Source organism: Chiloscyllium punctatum, chromosome 15 (assembly GCF_047496795.1).
Source record: "Chiloscyllium punctatum isolate Juve2018m chromosome 15, sChiPun1.3, whole genome shotgun sequence".
In the NCBI taxonomy this organism is placed as follows: domain Eukaryota; kingdom Metazoa; phylum Chordata; class Chondrichthyes; order Orectolobiformes; family Hemiscylliidae; genus Chiloscyllium; species Chiloscyllium punctatum.
In genome coordinates this window covers 28,832,107-28,854,327 of record NC_092753.1, presented here as the reverse complement: position 1 = coordinate 28,854,327, position 22,221 = coordinate 28,832,107, and the positions used below count along the sequence as shown (strand labels likewise).

Genomic DNA, 22,221 nt, shown 5'->3' with positions numbered 1-22,221 from the left:
TGCATGATAATCTATTCCTCCTCACAATATTGACTAAAAATCGACATGTAGGAAATATATGAAGCAAAACTGCAACTTAGAACTTGAATGATTTGTAGAAGGATAATACTTGGTTAATGCAGGTAGTATATTTCTGCAGTAATTGGTGCTACCAAAGTTACAGTTATTGAGACTTCAGTTATTGTAGTAAAGGTGATGCCAGCTAACTCAGCATAAGTATGAAGTTGTTCACAGTTGAGACTCATATACTTGCAAAGTAGTTTCATGATCTTTGAATTTAAAGATATACTTGTATATTAATATGTTTTGTAGTTAATGTCAGCGGGTGGAGTATATACTGTGCTCTGTAAATTGAGATCAATCTTCTGTATGATTATATTTTCACTTGGATGACAGATTTAAGTGAGTCCAACCTTCCTCGATGGACCTTTGAAACAGGAGCTGTTTATCTTCATGGATATGACAAAGAAGGCAACAAAATGTGTGAGTTAAAGCTTGTTTATTTATGTGGTAAGGTTTGTAGACTAAGTAGATAAATGGAATTAAGATACAAATGAACCTTGATCTTGTTTGTAAGACACATTTGTTATAAAATGATCTCTTATCTGATCCTGTGTCATAGTTGACAACCTGTAAAATTGATTCTTCAACCTGGAGGTTTTACCACAATTCACATTTAGGGGTTTTTTTTAAGGAAAATTGACTGCCTTTTGTGTTGATTAGCGTGCTATTCTGATAATCTTATATCATTTGATTAAGAGTCATGGACACTTCGGTCCAACTCATCCATACCAACCAGTTATCCCAACCCAATCTAGTCCCACTTGCCAGCACCTGGCCCATATCCCTCCAAACCCTTTCTATTCATATACTCATCCAGATGCCTTTTAAATGTTGCAATTGTATTAGCCTCCACCACTTCCTCTGGCAGCTCATTCCATACACGTACCACCCTCTGAGTGAAAAAGTTGCCCCTTAGGTCTTTTAAATATCTTTTCCCTCTCACCCTAAACCTATGCCCTCTAGTTCTGGACTCCCCACCACAGGAAAAGACTTTGTCGACTTATTCCATCCATTCTCCTCCTGATTTTATAAACCTCTAAAAGGCCACACCTCAGCCTCCAATGCTCCAGGGAAAACAGCCCCAGTTATTCAACCTCTCCCTGTAGTTCAAACTCTTCAATCCTGGCAACATCCTTCTAAATCTTTTCTGAACCCCTTCAAGTTTCACAACATCTTGCCGATAGGAAGGAGACCAGAACTGCACACAATATGCCAAAAGTGGTTGAGCTAATGTGCTGTATAGCTGCAACGTGACCTCCCAACTCCAGTCCTCAGTACTCTGACCAGTAGAGGAAAGCATTCCAAACGTCGTCTTCACTATCCTATCTACCAGTGACTCCACTTTCAAGGCACTCCAACGTCTTTGTTCAGCAACACTCCCTAGGATCTTACCATTAAGTGTGACAGTCCTGCTAAGATTTGCTTTCCCAAAATGCAGCAACTCGCCTTAATCTAAATTAAACTCCATCTGCCACTTCTCAGCCCATTGGCCCATCTGATCAAGATCCCGTTGCATTCTGAGGTAACTTTCTTCACTGTCCACTACACCTCCAATTTTGGTGTCATCTGCAAACTTACTAACTTATACCTCTTATGCTCACATCGAAATCATTTATATAAATGATGAAAAATAGTAGACCCAGCACTGATCCTTGTGGCACTCCATTGGTCACAGGCCACCAGTCTGAAAAGCAACCTTTCATCACCACCCTCTGTCTTCTACCTTTTGAGTCAGTTCTGTATCCAAATGGCTATTTCTTCCTGTATTCCATGAGATGTAACCTTGTTAACCAGTCTCCCCTGGGAAACCTTGTTGAACACCTTACTGAAGTCCTTATAGATCACATCTACCGCTCTGTCCTAGTCAATCCTGTGTTACTTCTTCAGAAAACTCAATCAAGTTTGTGAGACATGGATTTCCCACTCAAAGCCATGTTGACTATCCCTAATCAGTTCTTGCCTTTCCGAATATATGTACATCCTGTCCCTCAGGAATCCCTTCAACAATCTGCCTACCACCGACACCAGGCTCACTGGGCTATAGTTCCCTGGCTTGTCCTTACCACCTTTCTTAAATAGTGGCACCACGTTAGCCAACCTCCGGTCTTCCGGCACCTCACCTATGACTATCGATGATACTAATGTCTCAGCAAGAGGCCCAGTAATCACTTCCCTAGCTTCCCACAGAGTTCTTGGGTACACCTGATCAGGTCTTGGGAATTTATCTACTTTTTATATGTTTCAAGACATCCAGCACTTCCTCCTCTGTAATACGGACATTTTTCAAGATGTCACCATCTATCTCCCTACATTCTATATCTTCCATGTCCTTTTCCACAGTAAATTACTGACACAAAATACTCGTTTAGTATCTCCCCCATCTGCTGTGGCTCCACCAACAGGCTGCCTTGCTGATCTTTGAGGGGCCCTGTTCTCTCCCTAGTTACCCTTTTGTCCTTAATGTATTTGTAAAAACCCTTTGGGTTCTCCTTTATTCTATCTGCCAAAGCTATCTCGTGTCCCCTTTTTGCCCTCCTGATTTCCCTCTTAAGTATACTCCTACTGCTTTACTCTTCTAAGGATTCATTTGATTTATCTATCTATTCCTGACATATGCTTCCCTCTTTTTCTTAACCAAACCCTCAGTTTTCTTTAATCATCCAGCATTCCCTACACCTACCAACCTTTTGATTTACCCTAATGGGGATATACTGTCTGTGGACTCTTGTTATCTCATTTTTGAAGGCTTCCAACCGTCCCTTTATCCGTGAACATCTGCCCCCTATCAGCTTTTGAAAGTTCTTGCCTAATACTGTCAGAATTAGCCTTCCTCCAATTTAGGACTTCAACTTTTAGATTTCGTCTATCCTTTTCCATCTCTATTTTTAAACTAATAGAATTATGGTTGCTGGCCCCAAGTGCTCCCCACTGACACCTCAGTGACCTGCCCTGCCTTATTTCCAAGAGTAGATCAAGTTTTTCACCTTCTCTAGTCGGTACATCCACATACTGAATCAGGAAATTTTCTTGTATACACTTGATAAATTCCTCTCCATCTAAACTCTTGACACTATGACAGCCCCAGTCTATGTTTGGAAAGTTAAAATGTCCTACCATAAGCACCCTATTATTCTTACAGATAAGAGATTTCCTTACAAATTTGATTCTCAATTTCCTGCTGGCTATTAGAGGAGGGTCTATAATACAATCCAAATAACGTGATCATCCCTTCATTTTTCAGTTCCACCCAAATAGCTTCCCTGGATGTATTTTCTGGGAATATCCTCCCTCTGTACAGCTGTAATGCTATCACTTATCAAAAACGCCACTCCTTCCTCTCTCTCATCTTCCTTTCTGTTCTTCCTGGAACATTTGTAACCTGGAATGTTAAGCTGCCAGTCCTGCCCATCCCTGAGCCATGTTTCTGTAATTGCTATGATATCTCAGTCCCATGTTCCTAACCATACCCTGAGTTCATCTATCTTCCCTGTAGGCCTCTTGCTTTGAAATAAATGCAGTTTAATTTATCAGTCCTACCTTGTTCCCTGCTTTATCCCTGCCTGCCCTGACTTTTGACTTGCTTCTTTTCTCCACTGTACCAGTCTCAGATTGATTTCTTTCCTCACTATCTCCTTGGTCCCACCCCATAATCTTACTAGTTGATATTCAAGCAGCTCGAGCAAATCTGCCTGCCAGTATATTAGTCCTCTTCCAGTTCAGGTGCAATCTGTCCTCCTTTTATAGGTCACTTCTACCCCAGAAGAGATTTCAATGATCCAAAAATGTGAATCACTCTCCCATACAGCAGCTCCCCAGCGAAGCATTCATCTGCTCTATCATCCTATTCCTACCCTCACTAGCTTGCAAACCAGATGTAGTCCAGATATTACAACTCTTGAGGACCTCCTTTTCAAATTCCTGCCTAACTTTCTATACTCTTCTTTCAGAATCTCATCCTTTTCCTTTCCTATGTCGTTGACCTTCCATGTACAATGACCAGCTGACCTTGACCCCCTTTCCCCTTTGAGAACATTCTGCACCCTCTCGGAGACATCCTTGATCCTGGCACCAGAGAGGTAACACACCAATCTAATTTTTCGCTGCTGGCCATGGAAACGTCTGTCTGTGCCTCTGACTAGAGAGTGCCCTAACACAATTGTTCTCTGGGAACCTGACGTACCTCTCATTGCATTTGAGCCAGTCTTGCGTGCTACATTCCCCTGAGAATCCGTCAACCCCTACATTTTCCAAGGTAGCATACTTGTTTGCAATGGGTTTGGCCACAAAAGATTCCTGTACTACCTGCCTTCCTCTCTTATCTTTCCAGGAGTTAACCCATCTACGTGACTGTATCTGCGACTTTTCTCCCGTCCAGTAAACTGCCTTCCGTCACACCCCCTTGCTCTTGTAAATTCCTCATTGCCTCGATCTGTCGTTCCAATCGATCCAGTCGATCTGATAGAATTCGCTACCAACGGCATTTATTGCAGATATAATCCTCAGTAAGATGTAAACTCTCCCTAAGTTCCCATATCTGACAAGAAGAGTATATCACTCTACTAAGGGCCATTTTTGCTGCTTCCAATTTTCAGGACCCAGAAATTAGCTAAATGAAAGCAGGATGAAATATGGCACTTTTTCCAACTTTGTTTTCTAGAAACAGACTCCTCAGTCCAACTCATCCTTGCTGACCAGATATCCTAACCTAATCAAGTCCCATTTGCCAGCATTTAGCCCATATCCCTCTAAACCTTTCCTGTACATATACCCATCCAGATACCTTTTAAACGTTATAATTGTACCAGCCTCCACCAAAGTGGCATTGGTTCCTTTAAAATTTTTCCCCCTCTCACCCTGTAGTTCTGGACTCCCCCACCCCAAGGAAAATACCTTGTGTATTTACCCTATCCATGCCCCTCATGATTTTATACACCTCTATAAGGTCACCCCTCAGCCTCCGATGCTCCAGTGAAAACAATACCAGCCCATTCAGCCTCTCCCTATGGCTCAAATCCTCCAATCCTGGCAACATCCTTGTAAGTATTTGATGAACCCTTTCAAGTTTCACAACATCCTTCTGGAGACCAGAATTGCACATAATATTCCAAAAGTGGCCTTGTACAAATGTTCTGTACAGCTGCAATATGACCTTCCAACTCCTGTACTCAATGCTCTGTCCAATAAAGGAAAACATACCAAATGTCACCTTCACTATCCTATCTACCTGTTTCTTTCTACACTGACTTCTGGGGTGAATGAAATGTTTAAAAAGAAGCAAAAGACATCCAGTGGAGGATAACTTTATGTGGAGTTTCCTGATCATACAGTATTCGGGTTTGTGGCTCACACTTCAATTGCTGCCTATCCATTCAGTTCACCAATTCTCTGTCCTTCTGCAGTTCAACACTATCTTTGTCACAATTTACAATGCTTGTAAGTTTTGCATTATCTGCAAATTCTGAAATCATGTCCTCCACATCAAAGTCTAGATCATTAATATATGTCAGGTAAAGCAAGGGTCTCAACTCTGGAGAAACTCCATTACAAATATTATACCAGTCTGGAAAGCATCAATTAACCATTGCTATGTTTCCTATATCTAAGCCAGTTTTGTATCTGTTTTCTTTCTGTACCTTTAGGGTTATAAACTAGATATGGAAAATGTGTACAAGCAGTCATGAATTTAAATTGTGCCAAATCAATTCCATGAGTAATCTGAGCTATTTTCAGACTATGGCAAAGGATGACTGTGTGCGCAACTGACTCTTCATTTTGCATTACATGAGTTTTCTCACTCATTCTAAAATGATCACACTGCGTTTTGAGCATTTTGCTCTGTTGAGTTGTTGAAGCATAGGAAAATCTGTCATCTATTTAGGTCTGATCTGAAATTATCAGGAAGTGAGATCATAAGAAATAGAAGCAGATGTAAGCCATTCAGCCCATTGAATCAGCTCTGCCATTCAGTGAGATCATGGCTGATCTGCTAATCCAGAACTCCAATTTCCTGTCTTTTCCCCATAGCCCTCGATTTCATTACTGATTAAAAATCTATTTATCTCCACTTTATTGTCCCAGATTCAACAGCATTGCATAGTAAAGTATTCCACAGACTGCTTCATTCCGAGAAGAGAGTCCATTTTCATCTGTTTTAAATAGGCTATCCCTTTTTTCTGAGATTGTCTTCTGGTGCTAGACTCTTCCACAAGAGGAAACAACCTTTCCACATTTACCCCGTTAGGTTCCCTAAAAATTTTGTGTTTTAATCTGTTGTCTCTCATTCTTATAAACTCCTATGAGTGCAGGCCTAACTAGCGTAACCTCTCCTCATAAGACAGTCCATCCATACCCAGCATTAGCTTCTTCAATTGCTGTACATTGTTTCAAAATTTTGTCCATTTGTTTAACCTGCTTATGTCCTTCTGCAGATTGCATCATCCTCACCGCTTGTCTTCCTACCCATTTTTGTGTCATCTGCACACATAACTATGCTGCATTCTCTTACCGCTTCCAAGTCATTGAAATGTATTGGAAATAATGTGCCCCCAGCACCTATCCCTGTTGCAATCCATAATTTGCAGTTTTCTGTTCTGAAAATGTTTCCTTATCCCAACTCTCTATCTTCTACTAATTAGTCAATCTGCTATCCATACTAACATACTGTCTCTCATACCATGGGGTCTTAAGTAGCTTAATGTGTGGTACCTTATTAAAAGCCCTCCGAAAACCCAAATATATTACTTTTACTGCTTTCCCCTTCTTCATTCATGTTTGTTGCCGCCTCAAAGATATCTAATTAATTTTTAGGCATGATTGCCTTTATTTGAAATCATGCTGGCTTTGCTTGATCATATTATGTATTGTTGAATGCTCTGTGATTGCGTCCTTTATACTAGTCTCTAACATGTTCTCGGTAAGCTGTTAAGCTAAATAGCCTTTTGCCTCCTTGACTTCATAAGACTTGCTAGGTTGAGAATTCCTATGGGACTTTTCCAGAATCTAAGGATTCTTAGAGGATTACTCCCAAGTCCACCCATGATCGCTAGCTACCTAGGGTGCATATCGTTAGATCCGTAGGATATATTGGTTATTTGCCCTACTAGATTCCCTAGCATTTTTTCTCTCATGATTGCAATTGTAAAAATACTCTATCCTCCTTTTGTGTCTTAATTATTTAGTAATTTTAGAATGTTATTAGTGTCTTCTACCGTGAAGACTGATGCAAAGTATTCGTTGAACTCCATTGCTCTTTCTTGGTTTCCCATTATTATTTTTCCAGCCTTGTTCTCTAAGGGGTCTGTGTTAACTTTGGCCCATCTCTTCCCTTTCAAATATTTAAGCAACTCCTTGTCCATTATCTATCTTGATTTTACTTGCAGGCTTACTCTCAAAGTTTATCTTCTCCTTTTTTAGTTGTGTTTTTTAAAACTTTTCCAATCCTCTGGTTCACCACCAATCTTTGTCACATTTGTATATTTGTTGTTTTGATTTAATGCTACCCTTATCTTCCCTGATTAACCAGGGTTAATGGATTCCCTTTCTAAAAGCCTTCTTTCTCATTGGGATATATATATATATTCATATGCTGTGAGCCATGAACTATTTTCTTGAACATCTGCCATCATTCCTCACCAGTCTTTGCTGCTAAACTCATTTTCTAATCCACTCCAGCTACCTCTGTAGTCATTCCTTTGTGTTAAGTTTAAGTAAATATAATTACAGATGTTTCTGACCCAAATTCCTCCCTATCAAACTGAATGCTAATTCTACCATGTTATGGTCACTGTTCCTGAGGGGATCTGTTACCCTGACATATCTTATGAAGCTTGCCTCGCTACACATCAATCCAAAATCGTCTGATCCCTGATTTGATCTGCAACGTATTGTCTAGGAAACTGTCTGAATGCATTCCTGAATTGTTCCTCACGACTACTTCTGCCAATCTTACTATCCCAATCTGCACGAAGATTAAAGTAACCCATGATACAAAGATAGGTGGAGTTGTGGACAGTGAGGAGGGCTGTTGTTGGCTGCAGAGGGACTTAGATATGATGCAGAGCTGGGCTGAGGAGTGGCAGATGGAGTTCAACCCTGCCAAGTGTGAGGTTGTCCATTTTGGAAGAACAAATAAGAATGCGGAATACAGGGTTAATGGTAGGGTTCTTGGTCAGGTGGAGGAACAGAGGGATCTTGGGGTCTATGTACGTAGATCTTTGAAGGTTGCCACTCAGGTGGATAGAGTTTGTAAGAAGGCCTATGGAGTATTATCGTTCATTAGCAGAGGGATTGAATTCAAGAGTCGTGAGGTGATGTTGCAGCTGTACAGGACTTTGGTTAGGCCACATTTGGAGTACTGTGTGCAGTTCTGGTCGCCTCACTTTAGGAAAGATGTGGAAGCTTTGGAGAGGGTGCAGAGAAGATTTACCAGGATGTTGCCTGGAATGGAGAATAGGTCGTACGAGGATAGGTTGAGAGTTCTCGGCCTTTTCTCGTTGGAACGGCGAAGGATGAGGGGTGACTTGATAGAGGTTTATAAGATGATCAGAGGAATAGATAGAGTAGACAGTCAGAAACTTTTTCCCCGGGTACAACAGAGTGTTACAAGGGGACATAAATTTAAGGTGAAGGGTGGAAGGTATAGGGGAGATGTCAGGGGTGGGTTCTTTACCCAGAGAGTGGTGGGGGCATGGAATGCGCTGCCCGAGGGAGTGGTAGAGTCAGATTCATTGGCAACCTTTAAGCGGCATTTGGATAGGTACATGGATGGGTGCTTAATCTAGGATAGAAGTTCGGCACAACATCGTGGGCCGAAGGGCCTGTTCTGTGCTGTATTGTTCTATGTTCTATGTTCTATGTTCTATGATTAATGTACTGCTTTATTATTTCTCATTATCTCCTGATTTACTTTGTCCCACCACATCAGGGAGCTTTTGACTATTCCTACCAGTGTCATCTTCTCCTTTTTATTTCTTGCCTCCAGTCAAGTAGATTCTGTGTCTTCTGATCCAAGGTTATTTCTTGCTATTGTATTCATTCCATCCTATATTAGTAATGTTACCCTGTGACCTTCCTTCCTGTCTGTCCTTTCAAAGAGTCACATAGCCCCAAATTTATGACACTGATCTGTATGAATAAATTTGTCATTCCTGGCTTTGATACAATATTGAGCATTGTAGTACATTGAAGGGATTACTTTAATGAAAGTTTTTGTCTGTCAGGCTGACCAAACTGCAAACTAAGACAATAGAGATTTGTAGCACACATTTTGCACTCCATGTCTGTGCCAGAACTTTGCTGTATCAATCATTAATTCCACTGTTCTGCACCTTTTCAAATGAAATGGCTGTGAATTCAGGACTTCCTCATATTTCAAGTATGGTGTTATGAGCTTATGATATTATCTTTTGGCTTTAAATACAGTTGCTTCTTTCTAAAGTAGTTCACTGCATGTACAATTCTTTGTTCAACTTGCTATAAATGTGTTTTTAAGTGGTCTTAATGTAACATGATGTTTGAACTTTTCTGTTCAAAAGATAAACATAGCCATTCTAACTATTAAGGTGGTAAATGATCTCTGAATTGCACCTTAATTCCCCTCTCCTATGACATTGTGGATTTAGATTGTCACCACTGTCATTCATTTTACACAGTGTCTGCTCTCAGCATATTTCTTAATCGCTGTTTGATTTATTGAATTGAAAATAAAAGACGTGAGACCAGTGAATCACAGTATTGTCCTTGGTAATATTTAGGATCATGTAGAATTCTTTTTTGGCACTCAAATTTTTCTAATATTTTTTATTTTTCTTTTTGCTCTGTTCAGCTATGTACAATTAATGTGAAAAATAGCCCTCTCCATGCCACACTAATTTCAGGGTATTATCCAATAAAATGGATGTTAAGCTTTTTTTAAGCACATGAAAAACCTTTGATATCAGAATTTGAAAGTTCAGACCTACAGCAGACACTCAACTAACTGTCTGCCTTGAGAAAAGAGCACTTTGGTACCAAGGGATAAATTGGTCTTGATCAAAATCAGTAGTCAGGAGCAAATTACTGCAGATGCTGGTATCTGTACTGACAACAAACAAATGCTGGAGATCAGTGGGTAACGCAGGTACATGAAGAGAGAACAAGCTAACTTTTTTTAATTTTAAAAATAGAGTGTATTCATAAAAAATCTTTGTACCTATGCATTGTCATGAAAGCATTTCAGTTCTATATGGTTGCATATGAAGTAAATAGACACCCGGCCTTTTGGGGTACTAGTTGCGCCTTCTGCCTATTTGTCCACAATACTAAATCCATCTTTTTAAATCTGTGTCCATTTAATTTTTTTTAACTGGTAACCCAGTCATGTCAAAAACTAAGAAAAGAACATTGAAGGAAGCAAGCAGAATATTCAATGAAGAATGGGAATTGCAGTGTAATGTGGATACTGTGAAAGGTAAAATGATATGATTGGTCTGCGGTGTCATAATTGCAGCATTTAAGAAATGCAATGCATGTCAACATTATGCAACTAATAAGAACCACAATTATGCCAAACTGGAAGGAAAACCTTGAAAGTCTGCAATTAAGAAAGTGAAAGCTCAAAAGCAGCAGCAACAAATACTTAAAACTCTGTCAGGACAAGGGACTGACATCATTGAAGCAACTTCTAAAGTACTTGGAAGAAGATGTAAGCCATTTGGGAATCATAAAAGAATGCATTGTTTAAGTTTGAGGATGTTTAAATTGAGATAAGGTTAATAAGTACAAACAACTGCCTCTCTCAAGTAGGACCATAACTGATCGGCAATGTGAATTAGCCCTCCGTATAACGGAACACCTTCATACAATATGCCAAAGCGAAGGCATTTATTATTCAGTTGCATTGAATGTATCTACTGACATTCCTGACTGAGTGCAGGTGTTATTTTTATTTGTGTTATAAATGCAGATTTTCATGGCCACAAGGAGTTATTGGCTTTGGGTACCCTTACGGCGAGGACTATGAAGTTGACATCTTCTCTATCTTCAAACAAACATACAGTAAAATAAAACTGAACTTATGCAACTTAGTAAGTGCATGTACAGATGGTGCACCTTCCATGAGAGGAAAACATGAAGGACCTGTTGCCTTATTACAAAAAGCATTGCCAGATTCAGATACTTGGATTTCCTTTCATTGCCTTTGCATCAACAGAATCGCTTTCCCAAATCTACTGTTTTAAGTGGCACATTAAAGAAAGTTATAGGTATTGTAAGCGATATCTGAGCAAATGTATCATGGCATCACCAACTTTCCAACATGCTTCCGTTTGATGGTAAAACATTGTGTGGATCTGCAGTATCATTCTAAAATGCACTGGTTGTCACAACGACAAATACTTGTAAATCTTGTATCTTTGTGAAATCAAATGACAAGATTTTTTGAGGAATAATTGAACCATGTGAATTATCAAAGGATTTCTGCAGTAATACTGCATTTTTGTGAGGTAATGTCAAAGCAAAATGATCTGAAATTTTATTGCAATATGAAACTAAATCTACATATGCTATGTGGCTAAAATCCAGGCATTTTGGAAAAACCTGACTTTTTCAAAACTCTCCTTACCGGTTCGGAACTTCCAGCTGAACACTATCTTGAACTGGCAAAAGTAACTAATGAACAGGATACGAACATTTCATTTCGGAAATCCAACATGAAAGAATATACAGCTGTTCTAGACTCCCCGATTGAAAAATACAATGAAAGGTTTGCAGATTTTGAGAAACATGATCCCACACCAAAACTAGCATTTTAACCACACCTGGTTGATACCTTCAAAGCACCTGATGACTTACAGATGGCATTGATTGTATTCTCAGAAGATAATATTCTGAAGTCTCTATTTTCTTCTAAAGAAGGATCCCATTGAAATATGGAAAAATGCCATTGAATACCCATGTCTACATCAACATGCTTGTTGAATGCTGTACAACCTATTTTTGTGAATCAACATTTTCATATGTGACACAAATTAAAATGCACTTGAGATCTCAGATAATGGATATTCAGCTGCAGGACCAATTAAAGATATGGTTAACGATGGTGGAACCAAACATCTGATTCCTATCTCACAATAAGCAATCACAAAGTAATTAAATGATTTATTGTCTAAGTAATAAATAAATGTCTTTGAATTTTTACTTGTTTAAAGTCCTCATATAATAGCAGGCTTTAATTAAAATTTTGTAAATATATCGACAAAAGTATGACATTTTGTCATACCTGTTAAATTCTCAGTATGCAGCCTAATAGAATCTCAGTTAAATAAAAGTGGCTTTCCAATGTAAAAAGCTTCTCCATGCCTGCCTCAGACAGTGATCTTTCCCAACTGTGCCTTGGTGGCTGCTACCCCAAACTGTAGTGAGACCCTCAGCACAGAGTCCTGGACCTTGGAATGTGCCAGTCGGCAACACTCCAATGGGGTCAACTCCTTATTCTGGAACTCGATGAGTTTCAGGCAGACCAGAGTGTGGCCTGAGTTGAGATGACTCTTCAGAGCTAACGTGAAGTATGGAGGGGTTAATATTTATGCAATAACTGGGGGTAGGGGTGCAGGGATGGAGTGGAGTGGAGTGGAGTGGAGTGCTGGGGGAGAAAGAGTGTAGATAGTGCACATTAAGTGATCAGGATGTGAGAATGGCAAAAGTATGTCTAAGTACCAGACGGGGGGAAAAAGAACAGCTCCACTGAATTATGGGGAGGGGGCGAGAAGACATATTGACAGAATACAAGTAGTAAAGCTAAAAGAAAGGAAAAGAGTGGGAGTGTGTTCACTATCTGAAAATGCTGAACTCAGTATTAAGTCCAGAAGTTTGTAAAATTCCTTGTCTGAAGAGATGTTGTTCCTCCAGTTTGTGCTGTGATTCACTGGAACACCACAGCATACCAAGGACATTCAACCGGGCGTGTGAATAAGGGGCTGTGTTAAAATGACCAGCTCTGGGTCATGCTTGTGCACGGATCAGAGGTGTTCTGCAAAGCAGTCACCCAGACTGAATTTGGTTTCTCCAATGTAGAGTAGGCCACGTTGAGTGCAGCAAATGCAATCAGGCAGATTGGAGGAGGTACAAGTGACATTCTGGTTTACCTGGAAAGACTGTTAAGGCCCTTCAATGGTGAGCAGGGAGGTGGTTAAGGGGCAGGTGTTGTGCTTTCTTAGTTACGTGGGGAGTTGCCATGGGTAGTGGAGGGGGGGTGCTGATGTTGCTAGTCGAGGAACGGGCTAGGGGGTTCCGGAGGGAATGGTTCCTGCAAAGTGCAAACAGGGGAGTGAGGGCAAGCTGTGTTTGGTGGTGTCATTCTGCTGGGGTTGTCTGAAATGGCAAAGGATGGCCCTTTGAATGCCAAGGCAGGTAGGTTGAAAAGTGAAGACAAGGGGGACCAGTTTAGTGTTGAGAGTAATGGGAAGGGGCAAGGGTAGAAAGATGGATGATAGGTCAGATGTGATTGAGGGCCCTGCCAACCACACTGGGTGGGAAACCGTTTTTATGGAAGAAAGAAGCCGTATCAGCAGTGCTGTTTTGGAAAATGGCATCATCCAAGTAGATATAACACAGACAAAGGAAAAGAGAGAATGGCCCAGTCATTTTAACACCTCACCCTGCTAGCATGCGCACAAAATTGTCCTCTGCATGCTCTAGTCAATCACAGAACAAATTGGAGGAACAACATCTCCTCTTCAGACGAGGCACTTTACAGCCTTCTGGATTTAATGTTGATTTCAACATTTTCAGATTGTGAACCTATTCTCATTCCTTCCCTTTTAACTTGTTATATTCTCTGTCACCAGGTCCTCTCTCCTCTAACCCCCCACTCCAGTGGGGCTGTAGTCACTTATTTTAAGGTGCTAACATTTTATCCACATTTTATGACACAGTTGCTGAAAATGAATGCTTTAACATATAAGATGCCCCCTGTTAGATGTGCATAGAAAAGCAATCCATTAACTTATCCAATAAATTACTGAGCTTTAGTTAAACTCTAGCCAGACCATAGGTAAACACCTTGCCAACCTTAACAAGTTTTGAAAAGGTTTGTAGCTCAGGTTGAGGTTCTAGATGTAAGTTTGCTTGCTGAGCTGGAAGGTTCATTTCCAGATGTTTTGTCACCCTACTAGGTAACCTCTCCAGTGGGTCTCCGGGCGAAGCATTGCTGATAATTTCTGCTTTATATTTATGTATTTTGGGTTTCTTTGGGTTGGAGATATTATTTCCTATGGTGATGTCATTTCCTGTTCTTTTTCTCAAAGAGTGGTAGATGGGATCTAACTCTGTTTCTTGAGAGTTCCGGTTGGAATGTCATGCTTCTAGGAATTCTCATGTGTGTCTCTGTTTGGCTTGTCCGAGGATGGATGTGTTGTCCCAGTCGAAGTGGTGTCCTTCCTTATCTGTATGTAAGGATATTAATGAGAGAGGGTCATGTCGTTTTGTGGCTAGTTGGTGTTCATGTATCCTGGTAGCTAATTTTCTGCCTGTTTGTCCAATATAGTGTTTGTTACAGTCCTTGTACTTCATTTTGTAAATTACATTAGTTTTGCTTGTTGCCTATATAGGGACTCTCAAGTTCATTAGCTGCTGTTTTAGTGCGCTGGTGGGTTTGTGGGCTACCATGAAGCCAATGGATCTGAGTAGTCTGGCAGTCATTTCTGAGATGCCTTTGATATGGGGGAGAATGTCTAGGGTTTCTGGATGTGTTTTGTCTGTTTGCTTGGATTTGTTGTTGAGAAATCAGTGAACTGTGTTCATTAGGTACTCATTCTTTTTGAATGCACGGTATAGGTCATTTTCCTCTGCTCTGCGTAGTTCCTCTGTGCTGCAGTGTGTGTTGGCTCATTGAAATAATGTTCTGATGCAGCTTCGTATGTGTTGGGATAACTGCTTCTGTAGTTCAATATTTGGTCTGTATTTGTTGTTTTCCTGTAGGCACCGTTTGAAGTTTCCCATTGGCTGTTCGCTCTATTGTGACATCTAGGAATGGCAGTTTGTTGTTTTCCTCCTCTTTAGTGAATTGCATGCCAGTAATGGTATTATTGATGGTCTTGAAGGTTTCCTCTAATTTGTTTCAGTTAGTGATGACAGAGGTGTCATCCACGTAGCGGACCCAAAGTTTGGGTTGGACTATTGGCAGAGCTGTTTGTTAGAGTCTGCAAAAAGGGCTAATGCTGGGTCTGGTAGTATGGAGTAAGAGCAATAACTGTTAGACAACTATCTCCTTTTGTTAACCAAAAAGTGAAGCCCTTGAAGTAGAATATTTTCTTGTGTATGTGTGAATAGAAAATGTTTTAAAATTTTTTTGTATTGGTAATGTAATATTGGGAAATAGTTGCTTCAAATCCACTTCTGCTTTGTTCATAAGATTTGACTGCTGTACTTGGAGTTCAATGATGACTCTCATTGTTTAAAGGTTAACAAACTCGGGTTGTAGGTCATGTCCTGTAGCGCTTTTGAGCAATCTACTGCATGTGCCTCATTTATTTTGCTTTAATGAGGGTCAACATAATTAACTTCTAGCATGTTTCCTGACTAGTGATCCTGAATCTGTAGACTAGATTTGAATGGCAAATACAAGTGATTAAGAAACTTTGCAGATCTTACTGGCAAAGCACACTAAATCCCTCCAGGGCTGAGAATGTTGATACTGAAAACATTTAGTATAAATTTACCCAGTGACCCATTAATTTCAATAGATTCATTACACAATTTGTCTAATTCTTGCAATATTTGTTTCAAGGCACTTCTCCGAAAGAAATTTGGTGTTGTGTAAGCAAGGCACTAAGATTGGATTTTACAGTCAGTGGCAAAGGAATTATGCTTGCTTTATATTAGGTCTACAGGTGCCCACAGATTTTTCATGTTTTTTTTTTCACAGCTTTTTGCAGTAACTAAAAATAGATTTCTGTCTCGTGCCCACTGGGGGTTCTGAGATATTCATGAGGACGGCAACCAACTCATTCCAAGAATCTAGAGTGACACATGCAGAACCTTAACAGGATGTGAATTGTGTAAAATCGACAGAAAATAAAATAGAGAAATACGAAGCAAAATGGAATTGAGAGATAAAACAAAAGGAAAAGAATAAACATTGTTTTTCTCCATCTTTAACAATAATGCAAATCTGAAGGGATAAGCCACTAGACTCCAAGAACAAGAGAAATTGAAATTTTGGTCAAGACAAAAGGAAGCGTGTGTCAGCTATAGACAACAGAGAACAAGTGAATCCTTAGAAAAGTATAAAAGCAGTAAGAATATACTTGAGGGAAATCAGGGCAAAAACAAGACATAAGAGTTTTCGCAAATAGAGTGAAAGAGAATCCAAAGGATTTTATAAATACATTAAGGACAAAAGGGTAACTCGGGAGAGATTAGGGCATCTCAAAGATCAATAAGGCAGCCGATGTGTGGAACCACAGAAGATGGGGAAGACACTAAACTAGCATTTTTCAACAGTACTTGCTGTGGAGGAGGAGATGGAAGATATAGAATGTGGGGAAATAGATGGTAAAAACAATGACTGCAGATGCTGGAAACCAGATTCTGGATTAGTGGTGCTGGAAGCGCACAGCAGTTCAGGCAGCATCCAAGGAGCCATCCTGAAAAATGTTGCTGAACGATGCTGGAGGTCTTAAAACACATACAGGTAGATAAATCCACAGGATCTTATCAGGTGTACCCTAGAACTCTGTGTGGAAAGCTAGGGAAGTGATTGCTGGGCCTCTTGCTGAGATAGTTGTATCATCGATAGCCACAGGTGAGGTGCTGGAAGACCAGAGGTTGACTAACATTTTAAGAAAGGTGGTAAGAAAAAGCCAGGGCACTATGGACTGGTGAGTCTGACATCAATGGTGTGGAAGTTGTTGAAGGGAATCCTGAGGGACAATATTTACACGTATTTGAAAAGGCAAGGACTGATTAGGCATAGTCAACATGTCTTTGTGCATGGGAAATCATGTTTCACTAACTTGATTGGGTTTTGGAGAGGTAAAAGAGAATTGATGAGGACAGAACAGTGAGCGTGATCGATATGGACTTCTGTAAGGCGTTCAACAAGGTTCCTCATAGTAGACTGGTTAGTAAAATTAGATCACATAGCATAAAGGGAGAACAGCTATCTGGATGCAGAGCTGGCTTGAAGGTAGAAGACGGAGGTGGTTATGGAGGATTGCTTTTCAGACTGGGGGCCTGTGACTAGTGGTGTGCCACAAGAATCAGTGCTGGATCCACAGCTTTTCATCATTGATATAAATGATTTGGATGTGAACATAAGCGGTATAGTTAGTAAGTTTGCAGATGACACCAAAATTGAAGTTGTGGTCGACAACGAAGAAGGTTACCTCAGTACAACAAGGTCTTGATCGGGTTTGGAGTGTTTGAGCTATAGGGAGAGACTGAATGGGCTGGGGCTGTTTTCCCTGGAGTGTTGGAGGCTGAGGGGTGACCTTATAGAGGCTTCTAAAATCATCAGGGGCCTGGGGTAAATAGCCAGCGTCTTTTCCCCAGGGTGGAGCAGTCCAGAACTAGAGGCCATAGATTTAGGATGAGATGGGCAAGATTTAAAAGGGACCTAAGGGACAACTTTTGCCCACAGAGGATGGTGCGCATATGGAATGAGCTGCCAGAGGAAGTGGAGGCCAGTACAATTACAAAATTTAAAAGACATCTGAATAGATGTACGAATAGGAATGGTTTATGGATATATAGGCAAAGTGCTGGCAAATGGGACTAGATTAGGTTAGGATATCTGGTCGGCATGGGCGTGTTGGACCGAAGGGCCTGTTTCCGTGCTGTACATCTGTATCACTCATAGCCAACTTTCAATGACAAGGTTATTTGATAGTAATTATAACTGATTAAGTTAATTTTAAAAATTAACTTAAATTTAAATATTTACTTTTTTAAGTGTGTTTGTGTGTACAATGTATTGTCATGACCTTCATGTCTTTGAAAGTTGAAACCTTTGGTGAGGTACCAGTGAAGCTATTCATAGAGCAGGGCAAAGCAAAATTGTATATTATCATAGAGTCCCTACAGTGTGGAAGCAGGCTATTCGGCCCATGGAGTCCACACTGACCCTCCAATGAGAATCCCATGCCCCCTATGTGAACACTGTAGTCCTGCACTTCCCATGGCTAACCTATGGTCAATCCACCAAACTGCATATCTTTGGGTTGTAGGAGGAAACCCATGCAGACACAGGGAAAATGTGCAAACTCCACACAGACTGTCGTCTGCAGCTGGAATTGAACTCAAGTCCTTGGTGCTGTGAGGCAGCAGTGCTAATCACCGGGTCACCTTGATGTCCCTAACTTACATGTTAAATGATTAAATTTTTACCATTTATTTGTATATGAGATGTGGGAATTTGCTGTTTTGATTTACTCAATAATAATGAGCATGAATGACTTCATCGTCATTTCTCTGGCAAAGTCAGACTTTCTGTTGTCTTTTCTATCTGTCAAACTAAATATTGCCATTTGCAGGAGTTACTCAGCATCGTCTTGCAAGAATATTGAACCAATTTTGAACTTAAGTGGCACTGTAGAAATGCATTTTTTTTCTTGTTGATAACCATTTTTTGTTGATAGCCATTTCCCTGAAGTCCTTCCAGGCAATTATTTTGGTTGATGGTGTGCATGATAAAATACATAAACAAAGAAAAGCCAAAGGGTGAGATTTTACTTATATTTTAAATTAGCTATTTATGTGGCTCCTTTGAAGAGTGAACAATATTGCTCCCAAAGTTCAGTGACACAATAGCAAATAACATTGATGTTGACTTGATTCATGCAGCTATAATCAATTAAGAGTTCTTCATCTTTCTTATTCTCTATTGTCTTGTAGTTTGGTTTCGAGTAAAATTGCATGTCAAGGATGCAAAGACAGCTTTGGATAAAAAGAAGTATGTAGCCTTCTGGTTAGAACGTTACGCCAAAAGAGAGCAAGGAAAACCTCTGACAGTGGTGTTTGATCTGACTGAAACTGGATTAAGCAATATAGTAAGATTTCTTCATCCCTTTCCTTCTGTATCAAAAAACTATTTACTTACAGATTTTTTTGTCTCTTGAGTTGTACCTGTCTTAGCTGTGTCAAATTCACTTAATTATCTATTAATGACTTGGTAAATTCATTAATAATTTGACATAAAATGTTATGAAATTTTTTTAGAATTCAAACCACTTATTGATTTCCGAACTGTTCTTTAAAGTTAAAAATTAATTATTGGCATTGTGTTGCACCTTGATTTACTGCTAAACTTAGGGTTCTTAAGTAATGCAATCCTGCTGAGATGGCAAGTGAGGGTGCTTTTCTTACAAGAGAGAGAATATTATCGCTGTTTAGGGCACATTTGGCAGCTTATTGTTGATTCTTTTTATTAATATGGAAAGACAGAGGAAATTTGTATTCTGCAACATCAAATAGCTTAACCAAATCTTTGAGTTAAGATGTCAACTTTGGCTCAATGTTACCATATTTCCTTTTGAGTTAAAGGTTGTGCTGCAAAGATTTAAGGCCATAAACTTAGGAGTCTGAAAATATGTGGCATGGTTGTAAATCTTCTCTTTTGATTGAGACATTAAATTAAAGCCACATCTACCCTTTTCTGTTGAAATTGAGAATCCTATAATACTGTTTTGAAGAATGAGAATTCTGGTTTACTGGTCAATATTTATCCCTTAGTCAACAAAACTGGTCATCTTCACATTGGCTGTTTGTGGGACTTAGCTATGTGCATTACACTAGTAAAAAGCAAACCCTAAATGTAGATATTCCCATTATACTAAGTTTTTCCATGCCTTTATTAATCTAGTGTTCATACGTAACTTTCTTAAAAAAAAGAAATTGAATTCTAGCATCAGAATTAAACATAATTGCACATTGCTTGATAATACAAAGCTGGTATATCATTCAGAAGAATTTTGGTTTCTATTCTGTCTTTTGGCCGTCCCAACAATGGAACTGATAAGAAGGGCAAAATTTGCTTGTTTTGTTTTCCCCAATTCATCCCAAAGTAGTTATGTCCAGCATCTCTGGTTTTGTTTGATTTTACAAGTAGTTTCTTATAACCATGCTTACATGGTCTTGCTAATTGCTTTGCCCATAAGTTGTTTTACCTCTCAGAATCTTTTCGTTTTGTTGTCATCATTCATCCAAAACATGTACTTGTTAAGCAGCAGCTGAAAGATCAGGTTGAAAATCTTCAGATCACTAATTCTAAATTTCAGTAGTCATGGCACTTTCCATGACACAATCAAATCCCATTTTATTTATACATTTTTTATAAATTTCAGGATCTGGACTTTGTGAAGTTCATCATCAACTGCTTTAAGATCTATTATCCTAAGTACCTTTGTAAGTACAGTTCATTTCCCTGTTTCTTGGTACCAAATGTATTCATTGATCTGGTATCACCTTTCTTGTAATTTGAGATGAGTTCATCAGTCATAGCTCATTTATGTTTGCCAGTTTAAATTATTGAATATCCAAATCATGAACTTTTGTTTATATCAGTGTTAACCACTGTTTATGGTCTAGTACAGTAATGTACAAGGAGTTGAGAATATACTCTTCATGATAAAAGATTCTAGCATTCCAAAATCCTTTAAGGGGCTAAAGGAGAAAGGGGATGGGGTATGATGTTAAAAAGGAATACAATATCCATCACTAGAGCAAAAGTACTAGGCAAATTAATGGGGATAAAGACTGAGAAGTCTCTGGTCCTGATGGATTATGTATTAGGATTTTAAAGGAAGTGGCTACAGAAATGGTGGATGCATTGATCTTCAAATAATTCTTAGATTCAGAAAAATCACAGAAAATTGAATGACAGCAAATGGAAAGCCCTTATTGAAAATGGTAGTGTCAAAAATGGGTAACTAAAGGCCAATTGGCTTATTACCTGTCATTGCAAAAAGTTAGTCTATTATAAAGGGTTAATAGAGTGTTTAGAATTACATAATGTAATCATATAGAGTCAGAATGGCTTTATGTAAGGGAAATCAGGCCTGTCATATTTATTAGAATGCTTTTGAGGATGAAATTAGCAGGATGGGTAAAGGGGATCTGGTAGTATATATCATGTAGTTGGAAATCCAAAAGGATTTTGATAAGAAATTGCAAATAAGCTAGTTGATAAGATCTAATCAGAAAGCATTTGACTGTCCACTACAGCACCAAATTTGGTGTCGTCTGCAAACATTCTTCCTGTATTCACAAGTCCTTTTGTATTTAAGTTGAAATGAAAGATTATTGACAGTGTCACCACACCCTTACCTCCCTCCATATCCTCTGATTTGGTCCTGGTGATTTATAAACATTAACCATAGCCACCTCACTAATATCTGTTCTTTAGCTCATCCAATGTCTCTTCTTCCACTATGACTTTTGCAACATACTCAGAATAAATGACTATATTTTAATTATAGAATGAATCCATTGGATTGCAGTGTTCTCAAGTGCTATGCATCCATCCTAGAGGGAACTCCTGTGGGGGAGAGACCAAAATAGAAATAATGTACCCAGTATATCATGTTGGCTTCCATTTTCCTGCTGTCTCCAAATAAATCAAACTGACAGAATCGCTTATTGAATTGTACTGAAGTAGCGCTCCTTGAAAAGCATGCCATAAAACCCTTCATATCCTAGTTTAACAGCAACTTTTTGTTTACTGTGGAAAAACAAGAGCCTGACTTAATAAATAGGCTGATTGCTTTGGAATGCAGTATCTGTCAAAACATGAAGGCACAACATATGGTACATTTTGCTTGTGCAAATCGAACTCCTGGGTTGTCTTTGTTACCCATGCATAATTGCATATTTTCATTTGAGTGATTTGTGAAAGGTTCATAATGGATCTGCTTTTGACTATAATGTTTTGATAAGCTAGGAGCTATGTTTCAAATAAAACTGATGCTAACAGACTAATTAACGATGGTATTTATTTAGCTTATTGATCAAATTGCTTAAAGGTTTACGATGTAATCTTTTCAAAGGATTATTTTGTAGTTTACTGCAGTTAAAAACTTTTTTTATGTTGCAGCAAAAATGATCATCTATGAAATGCCATGGATAATGAATGGTAAGGGATGTTAACTCTTTTAAGTAGTGAGTTTCTTTACCCCAGTGGACAAG

The 22,221-nt window shown here is 39.3% G+C and overlaps 1 protein-coding gene across 4 annotated transcripts in view; it reads left to right on the top strand.

Annotated features, from left to right (window-relative positions):
* The window catches only part of mospd2 (motile sperm domain containing 2), an 84,242-nt gene that overhangs the window by 17,409 nt on the left and 44,612 nt on the right, over positions 1-22,221 (top strand). For all 4 annotated transcript variants that reach the window (XM_072584839.1, XM_072584838.1, XM_072584836.1 and 1 more), the window contains exons 4-7: positions 397-483; positions 18,934-19,088; positions 20,382-20,442; positions 22,130-22,168. In XM_072584839.1, the coding sequence (XP_072440940.1) occupies positions 397-483; positions 18,934-19,088; positions 20,382-20,442; positions 22,130-22,168 (342 nt within the window). The remainder of the gene's footprint in view (positions 1-396; positions 484-18,933; positions 19,089-20,381; positions 20,443-22,129; positions 22,169-22,221) is intronic.